A 20,244-nucleotide genomic window follows, 5' to 3' on the forward strand; every position below is an offset into this window, starting at 1 on the left:
AGGTGTGACAGACTTTCCTCAGGAGGCACATGGTGAGTTAAAACTTTAAAAAAGGGGACATTTGTAAAACTGGACAATCCTTTGCAAGCTACCCACTGAAGCAATAATATTAAATAAATCGTGTTCCTTCTATCTCAATAGATTCCCACAATATGAGTTATATTACCCATAAAACCTAGCAGTCAAACATGGAAATGATTCCAATCATTTTCCCACCATTCATTTTTCCCATAGGGGATTTTTAGAAACAGGTCAAATCAGAGCTGTTTTCGTGTAGACTTACCCTGTCGTGACATTTTGATAAGAGTGTATATCTCTCTAGGACAAGGTGACTTTTATCAATATATTCACCTGTAATTGACCCTCAAAAATGAAATGCTAATTAGCTGCTAATGTGGCTATTATAAAGAACTACAAATGCCATAATGATCTGGACAAGACTCGAGGCAAACTTAAGAATCTCTGGATTAACTATTTTAGCTAAATCTAGTAATTAATAATACCTGTTAGCAAAGGTGTCAGCTAGAGATGATGTGCAGGAACTTGCAGGGATATCTACTTTGATGCTAATTAGCATTTTCGAATCTGAGAGTAAATAGATCCGAATATATTTGTAAAACTCACCTTATCCGAAAGAGATTGACAGGGTTATCAAAATGTCACATCAGGGTAAGCCTACATGAAACAAAGCCCAAGCGCTGACCCCACTTGCTTCAAGATGTCTACCATGGTTCATGTACCCAAGAAAGCAAAGGTAACTGAACTAAATGACACAATGAAGTGCTTTGAGAGGCTAGTTAAGGATCATATCCCTACCTGACACCCTAGACCCACTTCAATTTGCCTACTGCTCAAATAGATCCACAGATGATGCAATCGCCACCGCACTGCCCTATCCCACCTGGACAAGAGGAATACCTATATAAGAATGCTGTTCCTTGACTATAGCTCAGCATTCAACACCATACTACCCTCCAAGCTCATCATTAAGCTCGGGGCCCTGGGTCTGAACCTAGTCCTGTGCAACTTGGTCCTGGACTTCCTTATGGGCCACCCTCAGGTGGTGAAAGTAGGAAACAACACCTCCACTATGCTGATCCTGGGCCCCACAAGGGTGTGTACTCAGCTCCCTCCTGTACTCCCTGTTCACCCTGGACTGCATGGCCACGCACACCTCCAACTCAATCATCAAGTTTTCTGACGACAACAGTAGTAGGCCTGATTACCAACAACAACAAAACAGCCTACAGGGAGGTGAGGGCCCTGGCAGAGTGGTGCCAAATAACCTCTCAATCAATGTCAACAAAACAAGGAAGTTGATTGTGGAATTAAGGAGACAACAGAGAGAGCACGCCCCAATTCACATCTACTGGACTGCAGTGGAGAAGGTGAATAGCTTCAAGTTGCTCGGCATACACGTCAATGACAATCTGAAATGGTCCACCTCCACAGACAGTGTGTTGAAAAATGCGAAACAGCACCTCTTCAACATCAGGAGGCTGAAGAAATTCAGCTTGGCACCTAAGAACCTCACAATCTTTTACAGATGTACAATTGATAACATCCTTTCGTGCTGTATCACCACCTGGTACGGCAACTGCATCGCCCGCAACCGCAGGGCTCTCCAGAGGGTGGTGTGGTCTGCCCAACACATCACCGGGTGCACACTGCCTGCCCTCCAGGACATCTACAGCACCCGATGTCACAGGAAGGCCAAAAAGATCATCAAGGACATCAACCACCCGAGCCACGGCCTGTTCACCTGGCGATCATTTAGAAACCAAGGTCAGTATAGGTGCATCAAAGCTGGGACAGAGACTGAAAAACAGCTTCTATCTCAAGGCCATCAGACTGTTAAATAGCCATCACTAGCCGGCAAACACCCGGTTACTCAACCCTGCACCTTAGAGGCTGTTGCCCTATATGCATAGACATGGAATCACTGGTCACTTTAATTGGAACACTAGTCACTTTAATAATGGTCACATACTGTTTTACTCATTTCATATGTATATAATGTACTCTACTGTATTTTAGTCAACGCCACTCAGACATTACTCATCCTAATATTTAGATATTTCTTTACTCCATTCTTTTACTTTTAGATGTGTGTATTGTTGTAAATTACTAGATACTACTGCACTATTGGAGCTAGGAACACACAGGCATTTCGCTACACCCGTAATGACATCTGCTAAATATGTGTGTAACCAATAAAATTTGACTTGATTTATTTGAAATGTTTCTAAAATCCCCTATGGGGAAAAATGAATGGTGGAAAAAACGATTGAAACCATTTCCCTGTTTGACAGCTAGGTTTTATCAGTATTATGATACCTCTACTGTGGGGCCACTTCTGCCACACATATATCAAAATGGCTCTTATCTTACATTTGGCCTCACCTTCAACTTGTACAGTACTGCCCTTTACTACAATAGTACTGTCTTACTGTCTTACTTCAACAAGTACAGTCTTACTACAACTAATATTGTACTGTCTGTTACCACAACTAGTACCGTAATCTCTGTTACTACAGCCTGCTACTAGAACTAGTATTGTACTGGTGGTTACAAGAACTAGTACTGTACTGTTACTACAACTAAACTCAGCAAAAAAGAAACATCCCTTTTCAGGACCCTGTCTTTCAAAGATAATTCTTAAAAATCCAAATAATCCAAATAACTCCACAGATCTTCACTGTAAAGGGTTTAAACACGGTTTCTCATGCTTCTTCAATGAACCATAAACAATGAATGAACATGCACCTGTGGAACGGTCGTTAAGACACTAACAGCTTACAGACGGTAGGCAATTAAGGTCACAGTTATGAAAACTTAAGACACTAAAAGAGGCCTTTCTACTGACTCTGAAAAACACCAAAAGAAAGATGCCCAGGGTCCCTGCTCATCTGTATCAACGTGCCTTAGGTATGCTGCAAGGTATGAGGACTGTGGGCAATAAATTGCAATGTCCGTACTGTGACAGAAACTGCTACAGGGAGACAGGGCGGACAGCTGATCGTCCTCGCAGTGGCAGACCACGTGTAACAACACCTGCACAGGATCGGTACATCCGAACATCACACCTGTGGGACAGGTACAGGATGGCAACAACAACTGCCCGAGTTACACTAGGAACGCACAATCCCTCCATCGGTGCTCAGACTGTCCCCAATAGGCTGAGAGAGGCTGGACTGAGGGCTTGTAGGCCTGTTGTAAGGCTGGTCCTCACCAAACATCACTGGCAACAAAGTCGCCTACAGGCACAAACCCACCGTCGCTGGACCAGACAGGACTGGCAAAAAGTGCTCTTCACTGACGAGTCACAGTTTTGTATTACCAGGGGTGATGGTCAGATTTGCGTTTATCTTTGAAGGAATGAGCGTTACACCGAGCCCTGTACTCTGGAGCGGGATCGATTTGGAGGTGGAGGGTCCGTCATGGTCTGGGGCGGTGTGTCACAGCATCGTCGGACTGAGCTTGTTGTCAATGCGGGCAATCTCAACGCTATGCATTACAGGGAAGACATCCTCCTCCCTCATGTGGTACCCTTCCTGCAGGCTCATCCTGACATGACCCTCCAGCATGACAATGCCACCATGCATACTGCTCGTTGTTCTGTGCGTGATTTCCTGCAAGACAGGAATGTCAGTGTTCTGCCATGGCCAGTGAAGCGCCCAGATCTCAATCCCATTGGGCACATCTGGGACCTGTTGGATCGGAGGGTGAAGGCTTGGGCCATTCCCCTCAGAAATGTCTGGGAACTTGCAGGTGCCTTGGTGGAAGAGTGGGGTAACATATCATAGCAAGAACTGGCAAATCTGGTGCAGTCCATGAGGAGGATATGCACTGCAGTACTTAATGCAGCTGGTGGCCATACCAGATACTGACTTACTTTTGATTTTGACCCCCCTATGTTCAGGGATACATTATTCCATTTGTGTTCAGTTTATGTCTCAGTTGTTGAATCTAATGTTCATACAAATATTTACAGATGTTAAATAAACTCAGTTGACAGTGAGTTTTTTTTTTTTTTGCGGAGTTTAGTACTGTCGGTTACTACAACTTGTACTGAACTGACTATTAATGCAACTCGTACTGTACTGCCTGTTACTACAACTAGTACTGCCTGTTACTACAACTCATACTGTACTGCCTGTTACTACAACTAGTACTGCCTGTTACTACAACTCATACTGTACTGCCGGTTACTACAACTAGTACTGCCTGTTACTACAACTAGTACTGCATGTTACTACAACTAGTACTGCCTGTTACTACAACTCGTACTGTACTGCCTGTTACTACAACTAGTACTGTACTGCCTGTTACTACAACTAGTACTGCCTGTTACTACAACTAGTACCTCCTGTTACTACAACTCGTACTGTACTTCCGGTTACTACAACTAGTACTCCCTGTTACTATAACTAGTACTCCCTGTTACTACAACTAGTACTCCCTGTTACTACAACTAGTACTGCCTGTTACTACAACTCGTACTGTACTGCCTGTTACTACAACTAGTACTGTACTGCCTGTTACTACAACTAGTACTGCCTGTTACTACAACTAGTACCTCCTGTTACTACAACTCGTACTGTACTTCCGGTTACTACAACTAGTACTCCCTGTTACTATAACTAGTACTCCCTGTTACTACAACTAGTACTCCCTGTTACTACAACTAGTACTCCCTGTTACTACAACTAGTACTCCCTGTTACTACACCTAGTACTGCCTGTTACTACACCTAGTACTGCCTGTTACTACACCTAGTACTGCCTGTTACTACAACTAGTACTGTACTGCCTGTTACTACAATTCGTACTGTACTGCCTGTTACTACACCTTATACTTCCTGTTACTACACCTAGTACTGCCTGTTACTACACCTAGTACTGCCTGTTACTACAACTAGTACTGTACTGCCTGTTACTACAATTCGTACTGTACTGCCTGTTAATACACCTTATACTGCCTGTTACTACACCTAGTACTGCCTGTTACTACACCTTATACTGCCTGTTACTACACCTAGTACTGCCTGTTACTACAACTAGTACTGTACTGCCTGTTACTACAATTCGTACTGTACTGCCTGTTACTACACCTTATACTGCCTGTTACTACACCTAGTACTGCCTGTTACTACACCTTATACTGCCTGTTACTACACCTAGTACTGCCTGTTACTACACCTAGTACTGCCTGTTACTACACCTAGTACTGCCTGTTACTACAATTCGTACTGTACTGCCTGTTACTACACCTTATACTGCCTGTTACTACACCTAGTACTGCCTGTTACTACACCTTATACTGCCTGTTACTACAACTAGTACTGTACTGCCTGTTACTACAATTCGTACTGTACTGCCTGTTACTACACCTAGTACTGCCTGTTACTACACCTAGTACTGCCTGTTACTACACCTACATTTACATTTACATTTACATTTAAGTCATTTAGCAGACGCTCTTATCCAGAGCGACCCCTGTTACTACAATTCGTACTGTACTGCCTGTTACCTACACCTTATACTGCCTGTTACTACAATTCGTACTGTACTGCCTGTTACTACAACTTATACTGCCTGTTACTACAACTTATTGAGTCTGTTAGGAGGATCACGTAACTTTTTTTTCTTCCTTTAGTGAATTTCAGGTATGACATCAAATACAGCTACTTCCAGCTGGTGGAGTCCCTGTCTGGAGCTGTGGGGCCTCTTATTCGACATCAAATCACATTCAACTCCCAGTCTGATAATAAATACCAGCAAAATGTCTTATTCCCTTTGATAGGTAACATCCCAAATGGCTGTGTAACATCCAAATGGCCTCTTATTCCCCAAATGGCTTTATTCCCTTTGATAGGTAACATCCCAAATGGCCTCTTATTCCCTTTGATAGGTAACATCCCAAATGGCCTCTTATTCCCTTTGATAGGGTGCCATTTGGGATGTTACCTATGTAGATAAAGTGCTCAGTCTGAAAAACAAAGTTGAGTGTAATAAATCTGTTTTTATTCTCTGGCAGAGAGAGAAGTTCAGAGAGGGAATACAGTAAAAACACTGAGGTTGGTGCAAAACAGAAAACAGCTCACAAAATGGCTGAAAGGTGATCATTCCTAAAAGAGGAAAATGCTGGTCCATGATCTGCAGTTTAAGACAAGTAATCATCATAACATACAAAAGGTGAGATTAGAACTAGGGTCAGCTACAGGGGTACCAGTCAGTGAAAAAGAGCGGGATTGACTCTTTAAAAAGCCTAGGGTACGTTCAACCATGCAATCCTACTAAGGAACGAGCCAGTCAGTCAACCTCCATTCACCACCCTTCATGCATATATACTCATGCATACAAGCAGCAGAAAGTTACAAGGTATCTGTACTACTGTCCATTGAAATACAATCCTATGTCTTAACGAAGCCTCCAGTCTGCTAGATAACGTTACCGTTCTGAATATTGTCAATCAGATGGGGAAATAGTGAATAACTAATAAACAGCAGAATAATTCATTCTTATTCTATACCATAACCCATGTCCTTTCAGGGCTCGACTGCAATTTAACATCTCGGCGGTCTGTCCATGCACATCCATCTAGTCATTTGTACATACAATGCTTTAATCAACAGTAGAAAGGAGTTACAGGCGTGGCACTTTGAAAGAGTAGAAGAACATTGGGTACCTGATCAGACAGTTTCTACCAAGATGTGAAAGTTTCCTAACAACAAGTAACAATAACTGAGAAAATACCCAGTACTGTATACACAGGTGATTAAAATATTGTTTGAGAGCACTAGTGTATTATAGCATAGCATATCATTATCCTGACCAGAGATGAGTGGTGGGAGGTGAGTGATTGGGCTGTCTGTCATAGCAGCTGGGCAGTGATTTAGGTCCAACAGCAGAGGGCAATGTTGTGCTTGTCTGCGGCCACAATTACCATAGCAGCAAGCAGAACATAATAATTAGTCTGAGCCCTCGACTCACATACGTTCCACCATTATATACACACAGAGACCCTGAAGGTTCAGTTTAGTATCCTAAGCTATTACAAATACATTAATTTGACCTATGACCATTTTGATAGGAAAAAAGTGCTTTATATTGTTACTGTGGTGGAAATGTACCAGAGACTAGGATAAAAACATGAAGCCAATTAATGTTGAGGACTTGGTGCAGCAGAGCTCTGAAGAGCTATGAATGAAATATGTTCTTATCCTCAAGTAACCCAACACTAAGATGTCTCTATTCATTGTCACCAGAGAACACTTCTCCTCAATGTCATTTGATTCCCACAGCAGTAGATACATTTCAGTAGTTGCCTTTTGATTACAATTGAATATTATTTTGGTATTGCCTAACACATTTAGAACCATGAAAAAATATGGTTTTGACTTAAGGCACCCATTTCCTTGAAACATTTGTATTATTACTGGGAACACAATTCACACGTTTTATAAAATCATCCAGTAGAGTTGAAGAACGAGGAGACTCAGTTGATACTGTATATCTTCAAGGTGGTCTGTTTTTTGCATGTTGGTCCCTCACTGATGACCTAGCTCTGGCACAAAACATACTGACACCAGTCTCAAAACAAACTGTACAACAAGAGGCTGAAAAACCCTTTGTAACATGGACCTTTTACAACATAATAAATACAACCACACATCACACACCGACAGGGCCTCTCAAAACACAATGTATGAACTCATCCACTAAAACATTATATCTGATAATCTGGCTTCTATGACTTGGAAGGGTCTTGTGTTCCACTTGTAGTTTTGAGGAGGCTATGACCTGGTCCAACGGGTTGGTGGGTGAGAGCCCTGGTTGGGACAGGGACACCAACACAGAAAGTTTAAATTGTAGCGATCACAATTGTATTGTTTTAGATCACTGGGGTCAGGAAAGGTATTGAACAACAACACCCTTCGATTCTCCAAAATGTTCTGCTACTTCTACCCAGCATATATTATTATTATATTATTTATTATTATTATAAAATGATAGCCCGTATCAAATGTAGCAACTATTCATATTTCCTTCATCGAGGGGAGATCTAGAGTATGTAACAAAGGGCATAACCGCTAATTACTTGTGTATTAGCCTCAGGCTAACTTACTTAAAACAAAGTAGCAGGGCACAATATTTGGCAAGATGGGTGAATAAAACAAAACAAGTGGTTGTGAGAGTGCAGTTATCTGGTAGGTGACACACAGAGGGAGGAAGGTTAGTCAATGACAGTCTGTAGTGCAGCTTAGCCACACTGGGAATGAATGCTGAGGCATCGATCATCCTGAGGGGTCTCCCTACATAACCAGTATCTGTGCTGTTGGCATGTTAGTGTTATACGTTGGCCCATTACAGTGGGCCTTTGTGCTGACTGCAAGCTTCACCATCGCGAGAGAGATAAGAAGTCCTTTAACAAATAACTTGTAAAAAAGATGTCCCTCATGAATATTTTAATTTGTTCATCTTCAAAAAGTTGATTTAAATAACAAGTACTGTAGTAGGTCCCCTGATCAATCAGCTCTGCAGATATCCTTGCACAATGGCTTAAAATTCTACATTTGTCAGAAGGTTTGTTGGTTCAGTCTTAAAGGGTGGGGTAAATAAAGTAAGATGCCTCTCCCTTGAGATGTCTCTAGGAGACCTGATTGTTGTCCAGCCTCTTCTCCACAGCTTTGAGGAGGAGCTCAGAGTACTGCTCCAGCAGAGCCAGAGTCCTCTCCTCCCCTGAGCCTGATCCCCCTGTGCCTGGTCCTACAGGCCGGCAGCCCAGCGTACACAGGGAGCCTCCTGCTGCCGGTTCTCCAGAGGGGGATGGTAGTGAGCTCTGCGGCAGGGAGCTCAGCTCGGCCCTCACAACCTCAAAGGCCTCAGACAGGACCCGGGCCATCTCATGCTGCTCCTGCCTGGAGGCTACAGGCACACTGTTCACCTGCAAGACACAGACATTACCACACAAATGAAGTGTATGGAACTGTTCTAAGATGTTGTTGTACATTGATTGTTGTATATCAACAGCACATTTCATCTCTGCATCTCCCAGACAGAGATAGTGGTCTATAAAATAGTAGCCTTTCAGTGAGTGACTCACCATCCTGTAGAACCGGGAGGCCTTCCTAAACGAGTTCTGTAGCTCGCTGGCCAACACCTTGCACGACTCCATACTGAGAGAATCGTCTATTTAAGAGGAGAGAGTTGTGGTACATTGCTAAGGCTCGCGCTGCTTAAACCAACAACTACAAGACAATAGGTTATTGGGCAACAGTAGGGCAATATGCCAATATAAGAAACATGTTGTCAACAATATGTAACCATAGAATTTGGTATGTTTGATCTTTTACACAAGGGACGGAAACACAGAAGGACAAGGACCATTGTTAATGAAAAGCGAGAGATGAGACCAAGAGATTAAGTGAGTGGTAGAGTGAGAGAGAGAGAAAGAATGAGAGCATGCCTCACCAATCGAGAGAAACCGGTTAAGTGACGGAGGACATGGACAGGGTGAAGGTGAAGAGTACATGGGGGTGGAGACAGCAGGCCACAGTGCACCAGTAGTAAAGAAGTGCTTGGTGCTGGTCAGGCCCAGACGCAGAGATGACAGGGTGAAGGAGGGAGAACGCTGGAGCAAACCTGTGTGGTCCTGGCCGGGCCCTCGTTGTGACAGCAGGTAGACCGGATTGCCCTGAAGAGACCGCTCCGTCACGGGGCTCTCCTCCTGGGTCAGGCCCTGGCTTTCCTCTGTCTTTGGCTGTTCCAGTCTGTTGTCTACAACAAGGGCCTCAGGACGCAGCTCAGCGGTGAGACCAAGCTGCTCCGCCTCAGGGCTCAGCACTGGGCTAGTCTCCCAAGGAGCAGCAGGGGAGGGGGACAGTGCAATGACTAGCTGGACGTTGTTGAAGAGCAGTGGTGGTTGATTCTGGCCCTCCTGGGGCAATGAGCTAACTGGGGATCTGGGGGAGAGGTTGTCCTCTTTGACAGTCTTGGAGGAAGTGGTGGTGGTCTTGGAGGTACTGTTGGGTGTGAAGACTGCCAGGGAGGGCTTGTCTGGGAGGGACTTGGAGATGTCCAGGTTGAGCTGGGGCTGGGTGCTGCACATCAGCTTGGCCTGCAGACTCTTGGTGGTTGGGTTAGGGTTAGAGCTAGCTATGAGGTTGGGGATAACAGCAGCTTGGGGCATGGCTAAACCCATCCCTGAGAGGGAGGACGACGCCGAGGAGACCATGGCCACTGGGAAAGATGCTTTAGTACTCGGGCTCTGGGAGGAGCAGCTCTGACTCTTGGTCGTTGGAGGGTTGGAGGTGTTGGAACTACTTCCAGACTCCTCTTCAGTCACGTTTAGGTTGTCTCCCATGGAAAAGGAGCGGGACATCTTGGCCATGGAACTGGTGGTGGGGCTCATGTAGGAGCAGCGGGACTTTAGACTCCTGGGCATAGTGGCTGTGCTGTGGCTGGTACTGGTGTTGTCCTGAGGCTGGGGGGAGGTGGGGCTGCAGAAGGGGGGCACGCTGGGCAGTGTGCTGCGGGGGGTGGTGGGGAGTGTCACTTGACCCTCGCTGGCATGGGAGTGATGAAGCTGGGAGTGATGGGGCAGGGGGGCCACCTCCTTGGGGGGCCGAGACAGGGTTAGAGGCATGTCTACTGGTAACAAGAGAGAGACAGAGAATAAAGGTAAATGATTAGGCTATGCAGGCCAGGGCGACAACATCTGTCTCTTATCAGAAATGGTTTTAGTCATGAGAATATTTGGGAACAGATTTACAAAATTAAACTAATTTGTAGCTGAATTCCTGGTGATTTCAGTATTTTTTTGGTCTGCAAGCCGCCTGCTGCCGACCAATGTTTTACACAGGTCCCTAGTGTCTGGGCTGGAGCGTGAAGTCACTAGCTCTGCTGGTCGGCTACTACAAAGCAACCTAGACGTCCGTTTTGGGCAAAAATGTGTATTTATTATGAAGTTCGATCCCCACAGTGAATTATTTTCAAGTTTGCTACAAATCGAGATCTTTAATTAAACAGTGATCCGTTCTGATATGTTTTTTTGTCTCACAGGACCACGTGCTCACACAGACCCAATCACGGACCGGGCAGGCTACGAGGAGGCTTGCGCTCTCATGCCTTAGACATAAGGTTGGTGTTCAGGCAGGATGAATACGACTACATCGACCATGATCCTTTGCTGAGCAACATGAAGCAATATGGAACGCTACAAATTTAAAAAACTTCCTGCTTCATGAGCCATCAGGAGTTTCCCATAGGAATATGTGGATGACGTCAGCGCCATCACTATCTACTGGTTTTATACCATACATAGAACATAAGACGAGGACCTTTTTAAATCATAACATTGTCCCGCAATACATTACCATAACATTGTCCATTAATACATTATCAAGACATTATCACAATCCCTTCCTTAGTGTCTCACCCTCAGTGTGCAGGTTCTGGACTGACTGGGACTTCCTCATGCCGGTAGTTGTGAGGTGAGAGGCTGCAGCCTTGGTCACAGGGCTGACCATCCTACGGGAGTCCACTGCAGGGTTAAACAGCTTCTTCCTCAGAGGAGAGGCCCGCAGATTAAGAAACTTCTCCGTAGTGTCCACTACTTCTAGTCTCCCGGTGGGGCCCTTTTGAGAGTCTTCTGAGACCTTCCTCTGGCTATGGGCTTGGCTCTGGTCTCTGTCCTGGTTGCGCTCCATGAGAGGCCTCACCTGAGAGACCAGGGGCCTCACCACACCGCTGCCTACCTTCCCCTCACCAATGCTCTTAGATAGGAATGGAAAGGAGGTCCTGCTAGAAAGGAAAAACTAAGAGTCATTCAGCTGGGACTGTTTGTCAAAATATTCAGTTGATTTAAAATTATATTTCACGTTTGAGATAACCCATACTAATTTAAGTGATTTTCTTTGATCAACTAACTGGCATACCTTCCAGTAGAGCATTGAGACAGGAACTTGGAGGAGATGCTGATATTGTCAGGGGTGGCAGCTCTCGTCGGACTCACTGACAATCAGAGAGGATTAATACAATTGATACATCTGGAAAATAGTTGAACTATTGCCGTGTGTGTCTTTGTTATGTGTAAACTACTATGTCTCATGTACTCCTGGCAGCACAATCAATTTCCCTGTGTGGACAATAGTCTCTGCGTGCAGCTCAATAATATTTATTTTCTCTTGAAGTGTGCACGCGTTCACTACGTCTATTTACAATAGCATTGGATTGGTGGAGGCAGGGGATAGTGGGAGTTTCCACCAACATGTCTTATACCAGTCAAGGAGAAGGTAACTGGGATGTAGACTCTGTTCTTACCTGGGTTGTTAAGCTCAGCCAGGTTGCCAAAGTGCTGTTTGAGGAAGGCCTCCTGGTCGGGGGTCTGGGGTACTACCGTCACCCCCTTGGCATCTCCCCTCCCTACGCCCCCCTCCTCTTCCACCTCCAGTTCCTCCAGGTCCAATTCAGAGGAGTTCCCATCCACACTGAGAGGCTCCGTGGGCTCAGGGTCTGACACACAGACAATTTGATTAACTAGTAGAGGTACATTGCATAAAAACGTCCACAGGGAAACTGTGTGTGTGTGAGCCCTGTGTGTGTGTGTGTGTGTGTGTGTGTGTGTGTGTGTGTGTGTGTGTGTGTGTGTGTGTGTGTGTGTGTGTGTGTGTGTGTGTGTGTGTGTGTGTGTGTGTGTGTGTGTGTGTGTGTGTGTGTGTGGCTCACCCTCTCCAGGTGGCTGCTGCTGATTGTCTGGGCTGGACAGTCTGCTGCTGGAGTATTCCACAGAGCAGGCGCTGTCTGGGCTGTGTTTGTCATGGTGACCCTGGCTCCACTGGTTCTGGTTCTGGTACCCCTTCACACTCCTGCTGGCCCCAGGCCCAGGCAGCAGCTCCTTCACCAGGTACTCACTAAAGAGAGAGAAACACACATAGTAGAGTGTAAGTTTATTAAAGTGCTAGGATGCATCCCAAATGCCACCATATTCCCTATACAGTGCACTACTTATGACCTGGGTCCATAGGAAATAGGGTACCAAGTGTTACTACACAATATAACAGCAATTGATAAAACATTATATAGTGAAAACAACATTCCAGACCCTAAGTATCTGGATATATGGATTAGATGGTACAGTATGTACAGTGCCTTCAGAAACTATTCACAGTCCTTGAATTTGACCACATGTTGTTGTTTTACAGCCTGAATTTAAAACTGATTAAATTGAGTTTGTTGGTCACTGGCCCACACACAATACCCCATAATGTCAAAGTGGAAGGATGCTTTCTAAATGGTAACAAATTAATAAAAAATGAAAATCTGAAATGTCTTGAGTCACTATGTATTCAACCCCTTTGTTATGGCAAATCTAAATAACAAGTCACATAATAAGTTACATGGACTCACTCTGAGCACAATAATAGTGTTTAACATGATTTTGGAATGACTACCTCATCTATATACCCCACACATACAATTATCGGAAAAGTTCCTCAGTCGAGCAGTGAATTTCAAACACAGATTCAAGCACAAAAACCAAGGAGGTTTTCCAATGCCTCGCTAAGAAGGGCACCTATTTGTAGCTGTGTAGAAATTAAATAAACCGACATTGAATATCTATTTGAGCATGGTGACGTTATTAATTACACTTTGCATGGGTGTATCAATACACCCAGTCATTACAAGAGATACAGGCGTCCTTCCTAACTCAGTTGCCGGAGAGGAAGGAAACCGCTCAGGGGTTTCACCATGAGGCCAATGGTGATTTTAAAACAGTTACACAGTTTAATGGTTGTGATAGGAGAAAAATGAGGATGGATCAATAACATTATAGTTTACTCTACAATACTAACCTGAATGACAGTGAAAAGAAGGAAGACTGTACATAATAAAAATATTCCAAAACATACATCCTGCTTGCAACAAGGCACTAAAGTAAAACTGAAAAAAAAATGTTGCTAAGCAATTCACTTTTTGTAATTAATACAAAGTGTAATGTTTGAGGCAAATCCAATACAACACATTACTGAGTACCAATCTCCTCATTTTCAGGCATTGTGATGGCTGCATCATGTTATGAGTGTGCTTGTAATCGTTAAGGACTGGGGAGGTTTTTAGAGAAAAAATAAATGGAATGGAGCTAAGCACAGGTAAAATCCTAGAGGAAAACCTGGTTCAGTCTGCTTTCCACTAGACACTGGGAGATTAATTCACCTTCCAGCAGGACAATAAACTAAAACACAAGGCCAAGTCTACGTTGGAGTTGTTTACCAAGGAGACAGTGAATGTTCCTGAGTGGCCGAGTTACAGTTTTGACTTAAATCTACGGCCTGAAAATGGTTGTCTAGTAACGATCAACAACCAATTTGACAGAACTTGAAGAATGTTGAAAATAATAAAAATGGGCAAATGTTTCAAAATCCTAGTGTGGAAAACTCTCAGGGGACTTACCCAGAAAGACTGACAGCTCTCAGGGGACTTACCCAGAAAGACTGACAGCACTCAGGGGACTTACCCAGAAAGACTGACAGCACTCAGGGGACTTACCCAGAAAGACTGACAGCACTCAGGGGACTCACCCAGAAAGACTGACAGCACTCAGGGGACTCACCCAGAAAGACTGACAGCACTCAGGGGACTTACCCAGAAAGACTAACAGCTCTCAGGGGACTTACCCAGAAAGACTGACAGCACTCAGGGGACTTACCCAGAAAGACTGACAGCACTCAGGGAACTTACCCAGACAGACTGACAGCTCTCAGGGAACTTACCCAGACAGACTGACAGCTCTCAGGGGACTTACCCAGAAAGACTGACAGCTCTCAGAGAACTTACCCAGAAAGACTGACAGCTCTCAGAGACTTACCCAGAATGACTGACAGCTCTCAGAGACTTACCCAGAAAGACTGACAGCTCTCAGAGACTTACCCAGAAAGACTGACAGCTCTCAGAGACTTACCCAGAAAGACTGACAGCTCTCAGAGACTTACCCAGAAAGACTGACAGCTCTCAGAGACTTACCCAGAAAGACTGACAGCTCTCAGAGACTTACCCAGAAAGACTGACAGCTCTCAGAGACTTACCCAGAAAGACTGACAGCTCTCAGAGACTTACCCAGAAAGACTGACAGCTCTCAGAGACTTACCCAGAAAGACTGACAGCTCTCAGAGACTTACCCAGAAAGACTGACAGCTCTCAGAGACTTACCCAGAAAGACTGACAGCTCTCAGAGACTTACCCAGAAAGACTGACAGCTCTCAGGGGACTTACCTTGAAAGACAGCGGAAATCACTGTCAAAGGTGCTTCTACAAAGTATTGACTGAGGGGCATGAATACTTATATAAATTAGATATTTATTTAATTTGAAAGAAATTTGCAAAAATGACTAAAACAATGTTTTCACTTTGTCATTATGGGGTATTGTGTGTAGATGGCTGAGACAAAAAATAAATTTAACACATTTTGAATTCAGGTTGTAACACAACAAAATGTGGAATAAGTCAAAGGTATGAATACTTTCTGAAGGCACTACATTTAGTATACAAACTACAGTATATGATATGTAGGGGCCAGGAGTCTTACCATGTCAGAGAAAACTACAGGCCCCAACTATATTGTATGTGTACTATGATAAGGCAGTGATATACATCAATGGTGTCATGGAGAGATTGTAGAGATCCAGGAGAAAAAAGGTAGAAGCTGTGTTACCCGACGGCTCATTTATTGATTGATTAATTTGATTGATTTACCTGCCGGCTAAGCTGACCCTGTCCTCAAAGCCGTCGGGGTACAGCACTGGGCCTGTCTCTGTGTCAGGTGTCTGTGGAGAGAGCGTGATGTATTTGGGCCGCTGCTGGGACCTCTGCTCAGACTCCCCCTGCAAGAAAGACAAACATGAGAAAATACTATGAATCATAAAACATCACCTGAAATAACTGAATTGGACCTCACAATCCTCAATACACAAAATATGGATGAGAGTACCATGGTTTCATACAACCTATTTTGTGACCCATGATTGAACATTTAGAAGTAGTAAATCCATAGGTAACATAGATGGAGTAATACATTGTCTATGCACTGTATCAAGCAGGGCCAAAGTAAGGTCAGATGGCTGTTCTCTGTTAAATTAACTCACCCATGCAGTGAGGGGTTGCAGGCTGATGGTACTGCCCAGCTCTTCCTCTCTGAATGGGTCTCTGAAGGAGTCAGAAACAGGCTGGGTCTGGGTCTTAGTGGGGGAGGAGGGGGGCATGGCAAAGGAGTCCAGCTGTCTGAGGTCTAACATGGACTTGACCATCAGATCCATGCTGTCCATGCGTCTGGACCAGCGGCGCCGCGGACGGGGACCCCTGTCCTCAGAGTGGTGACTGCCCTGGGAGGACCGCCTGCCAAAAGAGTTCTCCTACAGGACGGACGGATGGACACACGCACACATGAGTTGTGAGCCTACAGTTTATAGTGGGAATATTCACAGACCGTGTCTGAATTAAATTTCTACTTTACAAGTGACAAAAAGAAGAGTGAAAATACATGGGAGACAAGGCTGGGGGCAGAGATGACTGAGGAAAGGCTGGGGGCAGAGATGACTGAGGAAAGGCTGGGGGCAGAGATGACTGAGGAAAGGCTGGGGGCAGAGATGACTGAGGAAAGGCTGGGGACAGAGATGACTGAGGAAAGGCTGGGGGCAGAGATGACTGAGGAAAGGCTGGGGGCAGAGATGACTGAGGAAAGGCTGGGGGCAGAGATGACTGAGGAAAGGCTGGGGGCAGAGATGACTGAGGAAAGGCTGGGGGCAGAGATGACTGAGGAAAGGCTGGGGGCAGAGATGACTGAGGAAAGGCTGGGGACAGAGATGACTGAGGAAAGGCTGCTACAGAAAGACTGCTGCTACTAACCCTTTTCAGTTCATGAGAGTTGTGCTTTTCATCTGAGGTATCTGAAAAACAAACACAAAACCAATTGATATCACAATGTGTCCTGTCAACATTGTGAAGAACCACATTCTTAATACTGCAGCTATATTGTTTGCTTGTGTACATACAGTACCAGTCAAGTTTGGACACACCTACTCATTCAAGGGTTTTTCTTTCTTTTTACAATTTTCTACATTGTAGAATAATAATGAAGACATTAAAACTATGAAATAACACATATGGAATCATGTAGTAAGCAAAACAGTGTTTAACAAATCTAAATACAGTTTAGATTTTAGATTATTCAAAGTAGCCACCCGTTGTCTTGATTACAGCTTTGCACACTCTTGTCATTCTCTCAACCAGTTTCACCTGGAATGCTTTTCCAAAAGTCTTTTGAAGGAGTTCCCACATATGCTGAGCACTTGTTGGATGCTTTTCCTTCACTCTGCGGTCCAACTCATCCCAAACCATCTCAATTGGGTTGAGGTCGGGTGATTGACTTAGAATACGTGGACAACTACAAATACCTAGGTGTCTGGTTAGACTGTAAACTCTCCTTCCAGACCCACATCAAACATCTCCAATCCAAAGTTAAATCTAGAATTGGCTTCCTATTTCGCAACAAAGCATCCTTCACTCATGCTGCCAAACATACCCTTGTAAAACTGACCATCCTACCAATCCTCGACTTCGGCGATGTCATTTACAAAATAGCCTCCAATACCCTACTCAAAACATTGGATGCAGTCTATCACAGTGCAATCCGTTTTGTCACCAAAGCCCCATATACTACCCACCATTGCGACCTGTACGCTCTCGTTGCCAAACCCACTGGCTCCATGTCATCTACAAGACCCTGCAAGGTAAAGTCTCCCCTTATCTCAGCTCGCTGGTCACCATAGCATCACCCACCTGTAGCACGCTCTCCAGCAGGTATATCTCTCAGGTCACCCCCAAATCTAATTCTTTCTTTGGCCGCCTCTCCTTCCAGTTCTCTGCTGCCAATGACTGGAACGAACTACAAAAATCTCTGAAACTGGAAACACATATCTCCCTCACTAGCTTTAAGCACCAGCTGTCAGAGGAGCTCACAGATTACTGCACCTGTACATAGCCCACCTATAATTTAGCCCAAACAACTACCTCTTTCCCTACTGTATTTATTTATTTATTTTGTTCCTTTGCACCCCATTATTTTCATTTCTACTTTGCACATTCTTCCACTGCAATTCTACCATTCCAGTGTTTTACTTGCTATATTGTATTTACTTTGCCACCATGGTGTTTTTTTGCCTTTACCTCCCTTATCCCACCTCATTTGCTCACATCGTATATAGACTTGTTTATACTGTATTATTGACTGTATGTTTGTTTTACTCCATGTGTAACTCTGTGTCGTTGTATCTGTCGAACTGCTTTGCTTTATCTTGGCCAGGTCGCAATTGTAAATGAGAACTTGTTCTCAACTTGCCTACCTGGTTAAATAAAGGTGAAATAAAAAATAAAAAATTGTGGAGGCCAGGTTATCTGACGCAGCAGTCCATCACTCTCTTTCTCGGTCAAATAGCCCTTAAACAGCCTGGAGGTGTGTTGGGTCATTGTCTTGTTGAAAAACAAATGATAGTCCCACTAAGCGCAAACCAGATGGGATGGCGTATCGCTGCAGAATGCTGTGGTAGCATAGTTGGTTAAGTGTGCTTTGAATTCTAAGTAAATCACTGACAGTCTCACCAGCAAAGCACCCCCACACCTCCTCCATACTTCACGGTGGGAACCACATGTACGGAGATCATCCGTTCACCTACTCAGAGTTTCACAAAGACATGGTGGTTGGAACCAAAAATCTCAAATTTGGACTCATCAGACCAAAGGGCAGATCTCCACCGGTCTGATGTCCATTGCTCGTGTTTCTTGGCCCAAGCAAGTATCTTCTTCTTATTGGTGTCCATTAGTAGTGGTTTCTTTGCAGTAAATCGCCAGATTGACTGAACTTCATGTCATAAAGTAATGACAGACTGTCGTTTCTCTTTGCTTATTTGAGCTGCTCTTGCCATAATATTGACTTGATCTTTTACCAAATAGGGCTATCTTCTGTATACCACCCCTACCTTGTCACAACACAACTGATTGGATCAAACGCATTAAGGAAAGAAAATCACACAAATGAACTTATTTTGACTGGTACTGTATGTTAAGTGAGATACCAACCTGTCTCTTCCCCTGCACTGCAGCCTGACACCATGTAAGGAGAGACCCTCTCTTCCTCATCCTCTTCTTCTATCCCCTCCTCCTCCACCTCTTTGTCACTGTCAGAGGACATGGTGACAATGGGAGGGGTGCTATGTACCTCTCTCCTGGTGCTGCACAGGACAGACAGAGAATAGAACACACACTATTAGGTGACAATAGTCAAATGGAACCTGTTGTATGCCTCCTAAATGGCACCGTATTCCCTATATAGAGCCCTATGGCTCCTGGTCAAAAGTAGTGCACTATATAGGGAATAGGGTGCCATTTGGGAAGCACTGAGTGCATTTGCAGTTGACATTGAATAACTCACATAATAACTAACAACGTTCATAGCAACAAGCCTGTAGACAAACAAGGGGGCGGCAGGTATCCTAGTGGTTAAGAGCGTTGGGCCAGTAACCAAAATGGTTGCTGGTTCAAATCCCAGAGTAGACAAAGTGGAAAATCTGTCGATGTGCCCACGAGCAAGGCACTTAACCCTAGTTCCTCTGCTAAATGACTAAAATGTCAACAATTCAGGATTAACACTTGTCTTCACTCCATCAATCAAATGTATTATGTCAATTGGCATTCAGAATATGTGTGTCTCCACTAAGTTATGTAAACTTTATGTTTGCTTTCTATGGGTATTAGCTAGCACAACACATGTTATCCCATTAACTACATACCCTTTGCCCCATGAGGAGCTAACAGCAACAAGAGAACAAACAACAACAGGAATAAGTCATATGAGTCAAGGTATTAGTGTGTTTAATACTGCAGATACCTGAGATTGCAAGGTTTGTGAAGTGGGGTCTTCTGAACTGGCTTGCCATTCTGCTTGAGGTCCGAGAGACGCTGTCTCATACTGATAGTCAGTTCCGGGGCCAGACGCCACACAAAGATACAGCTATCACCAGACACAGTTATCATGTGCTTGCAGTCATTGGTAAACTTCATTCCAGTCACAACCTCTGTGAAAAAGAAAAATGACAAACAAATGAAAATAAGGAAATATCTGGGCACTCAATTATGGACATTTTTTAACAAAGAAATGATCTGAGGAATTCACAGTATGAGAGGTCATTAA

At 44.3% G+C, this 20,244-nt stretch overlaps 1 protein-coding gene across 1 annotated transcript in view; it reads right to left on the reverse strand.

Annotated features, from left to right (window-relative positions):
- Window positions 1-6,004: 6,004 nt before the first annotated feature.
- The window catches only part of LOC124046653 (mitogen-activated protein kinase-binding protein 1-like), a 61,581-nt gene continuing 47,341 nt past the window's right edge, over window positions 6,005-20,244 (reverse strand). Inside the window, 12 exon segments of the mRNA XM_046367271.1 lie at window positions 6,005-8,949; window positions 9,109-9,194; window positions 9,477-10,652; window positions 11,443-11,807; window positions 11,942-12,017; window positions 12,327-12,518; window positions 12,732-12,916; window positions 15,756-15,883; window positions 16,145-16,411; window positions 16,905-16,945; window positions 19,134-19,285; window positions 19,942-20,128. Coding sequence (XP_046223227.1) covers window positions 8,653-8,949; window positions 9,109-9,194; window positions 9,477-10,652; window positions 11,443-11,807; window positions 11,942-12,017; window positions 12,327-12,518; window positions 12,732-12,916; window positions 15,756-15,883; window positions 16,145-16,411; window positions 16,905-16,945; window positions 19,134-19,285; window positions 19,942-20,128 — 3,152 coding nt within the window. The 3' untranslated portion in view covers window positions 6,005-8,652.

Source organism: Oncorhynchus gorbuscha, linkage group LG10 (genome assembly GCF_021184085.1).
Source record: "Oncorhynchus gorbuscha isolate QuinsamMale2020 ecotype Even-year linkage group LG10, OgorEven_v1.0, whole genome shotgun sequence".
Classification (NCBI taxonomy): Eukaryota; Metazoa; Chordata; class Actinopteri; order Salmoniformes; family Salmonidae; genus Oncorhynchus; species Oncorhynchus gorbuscha.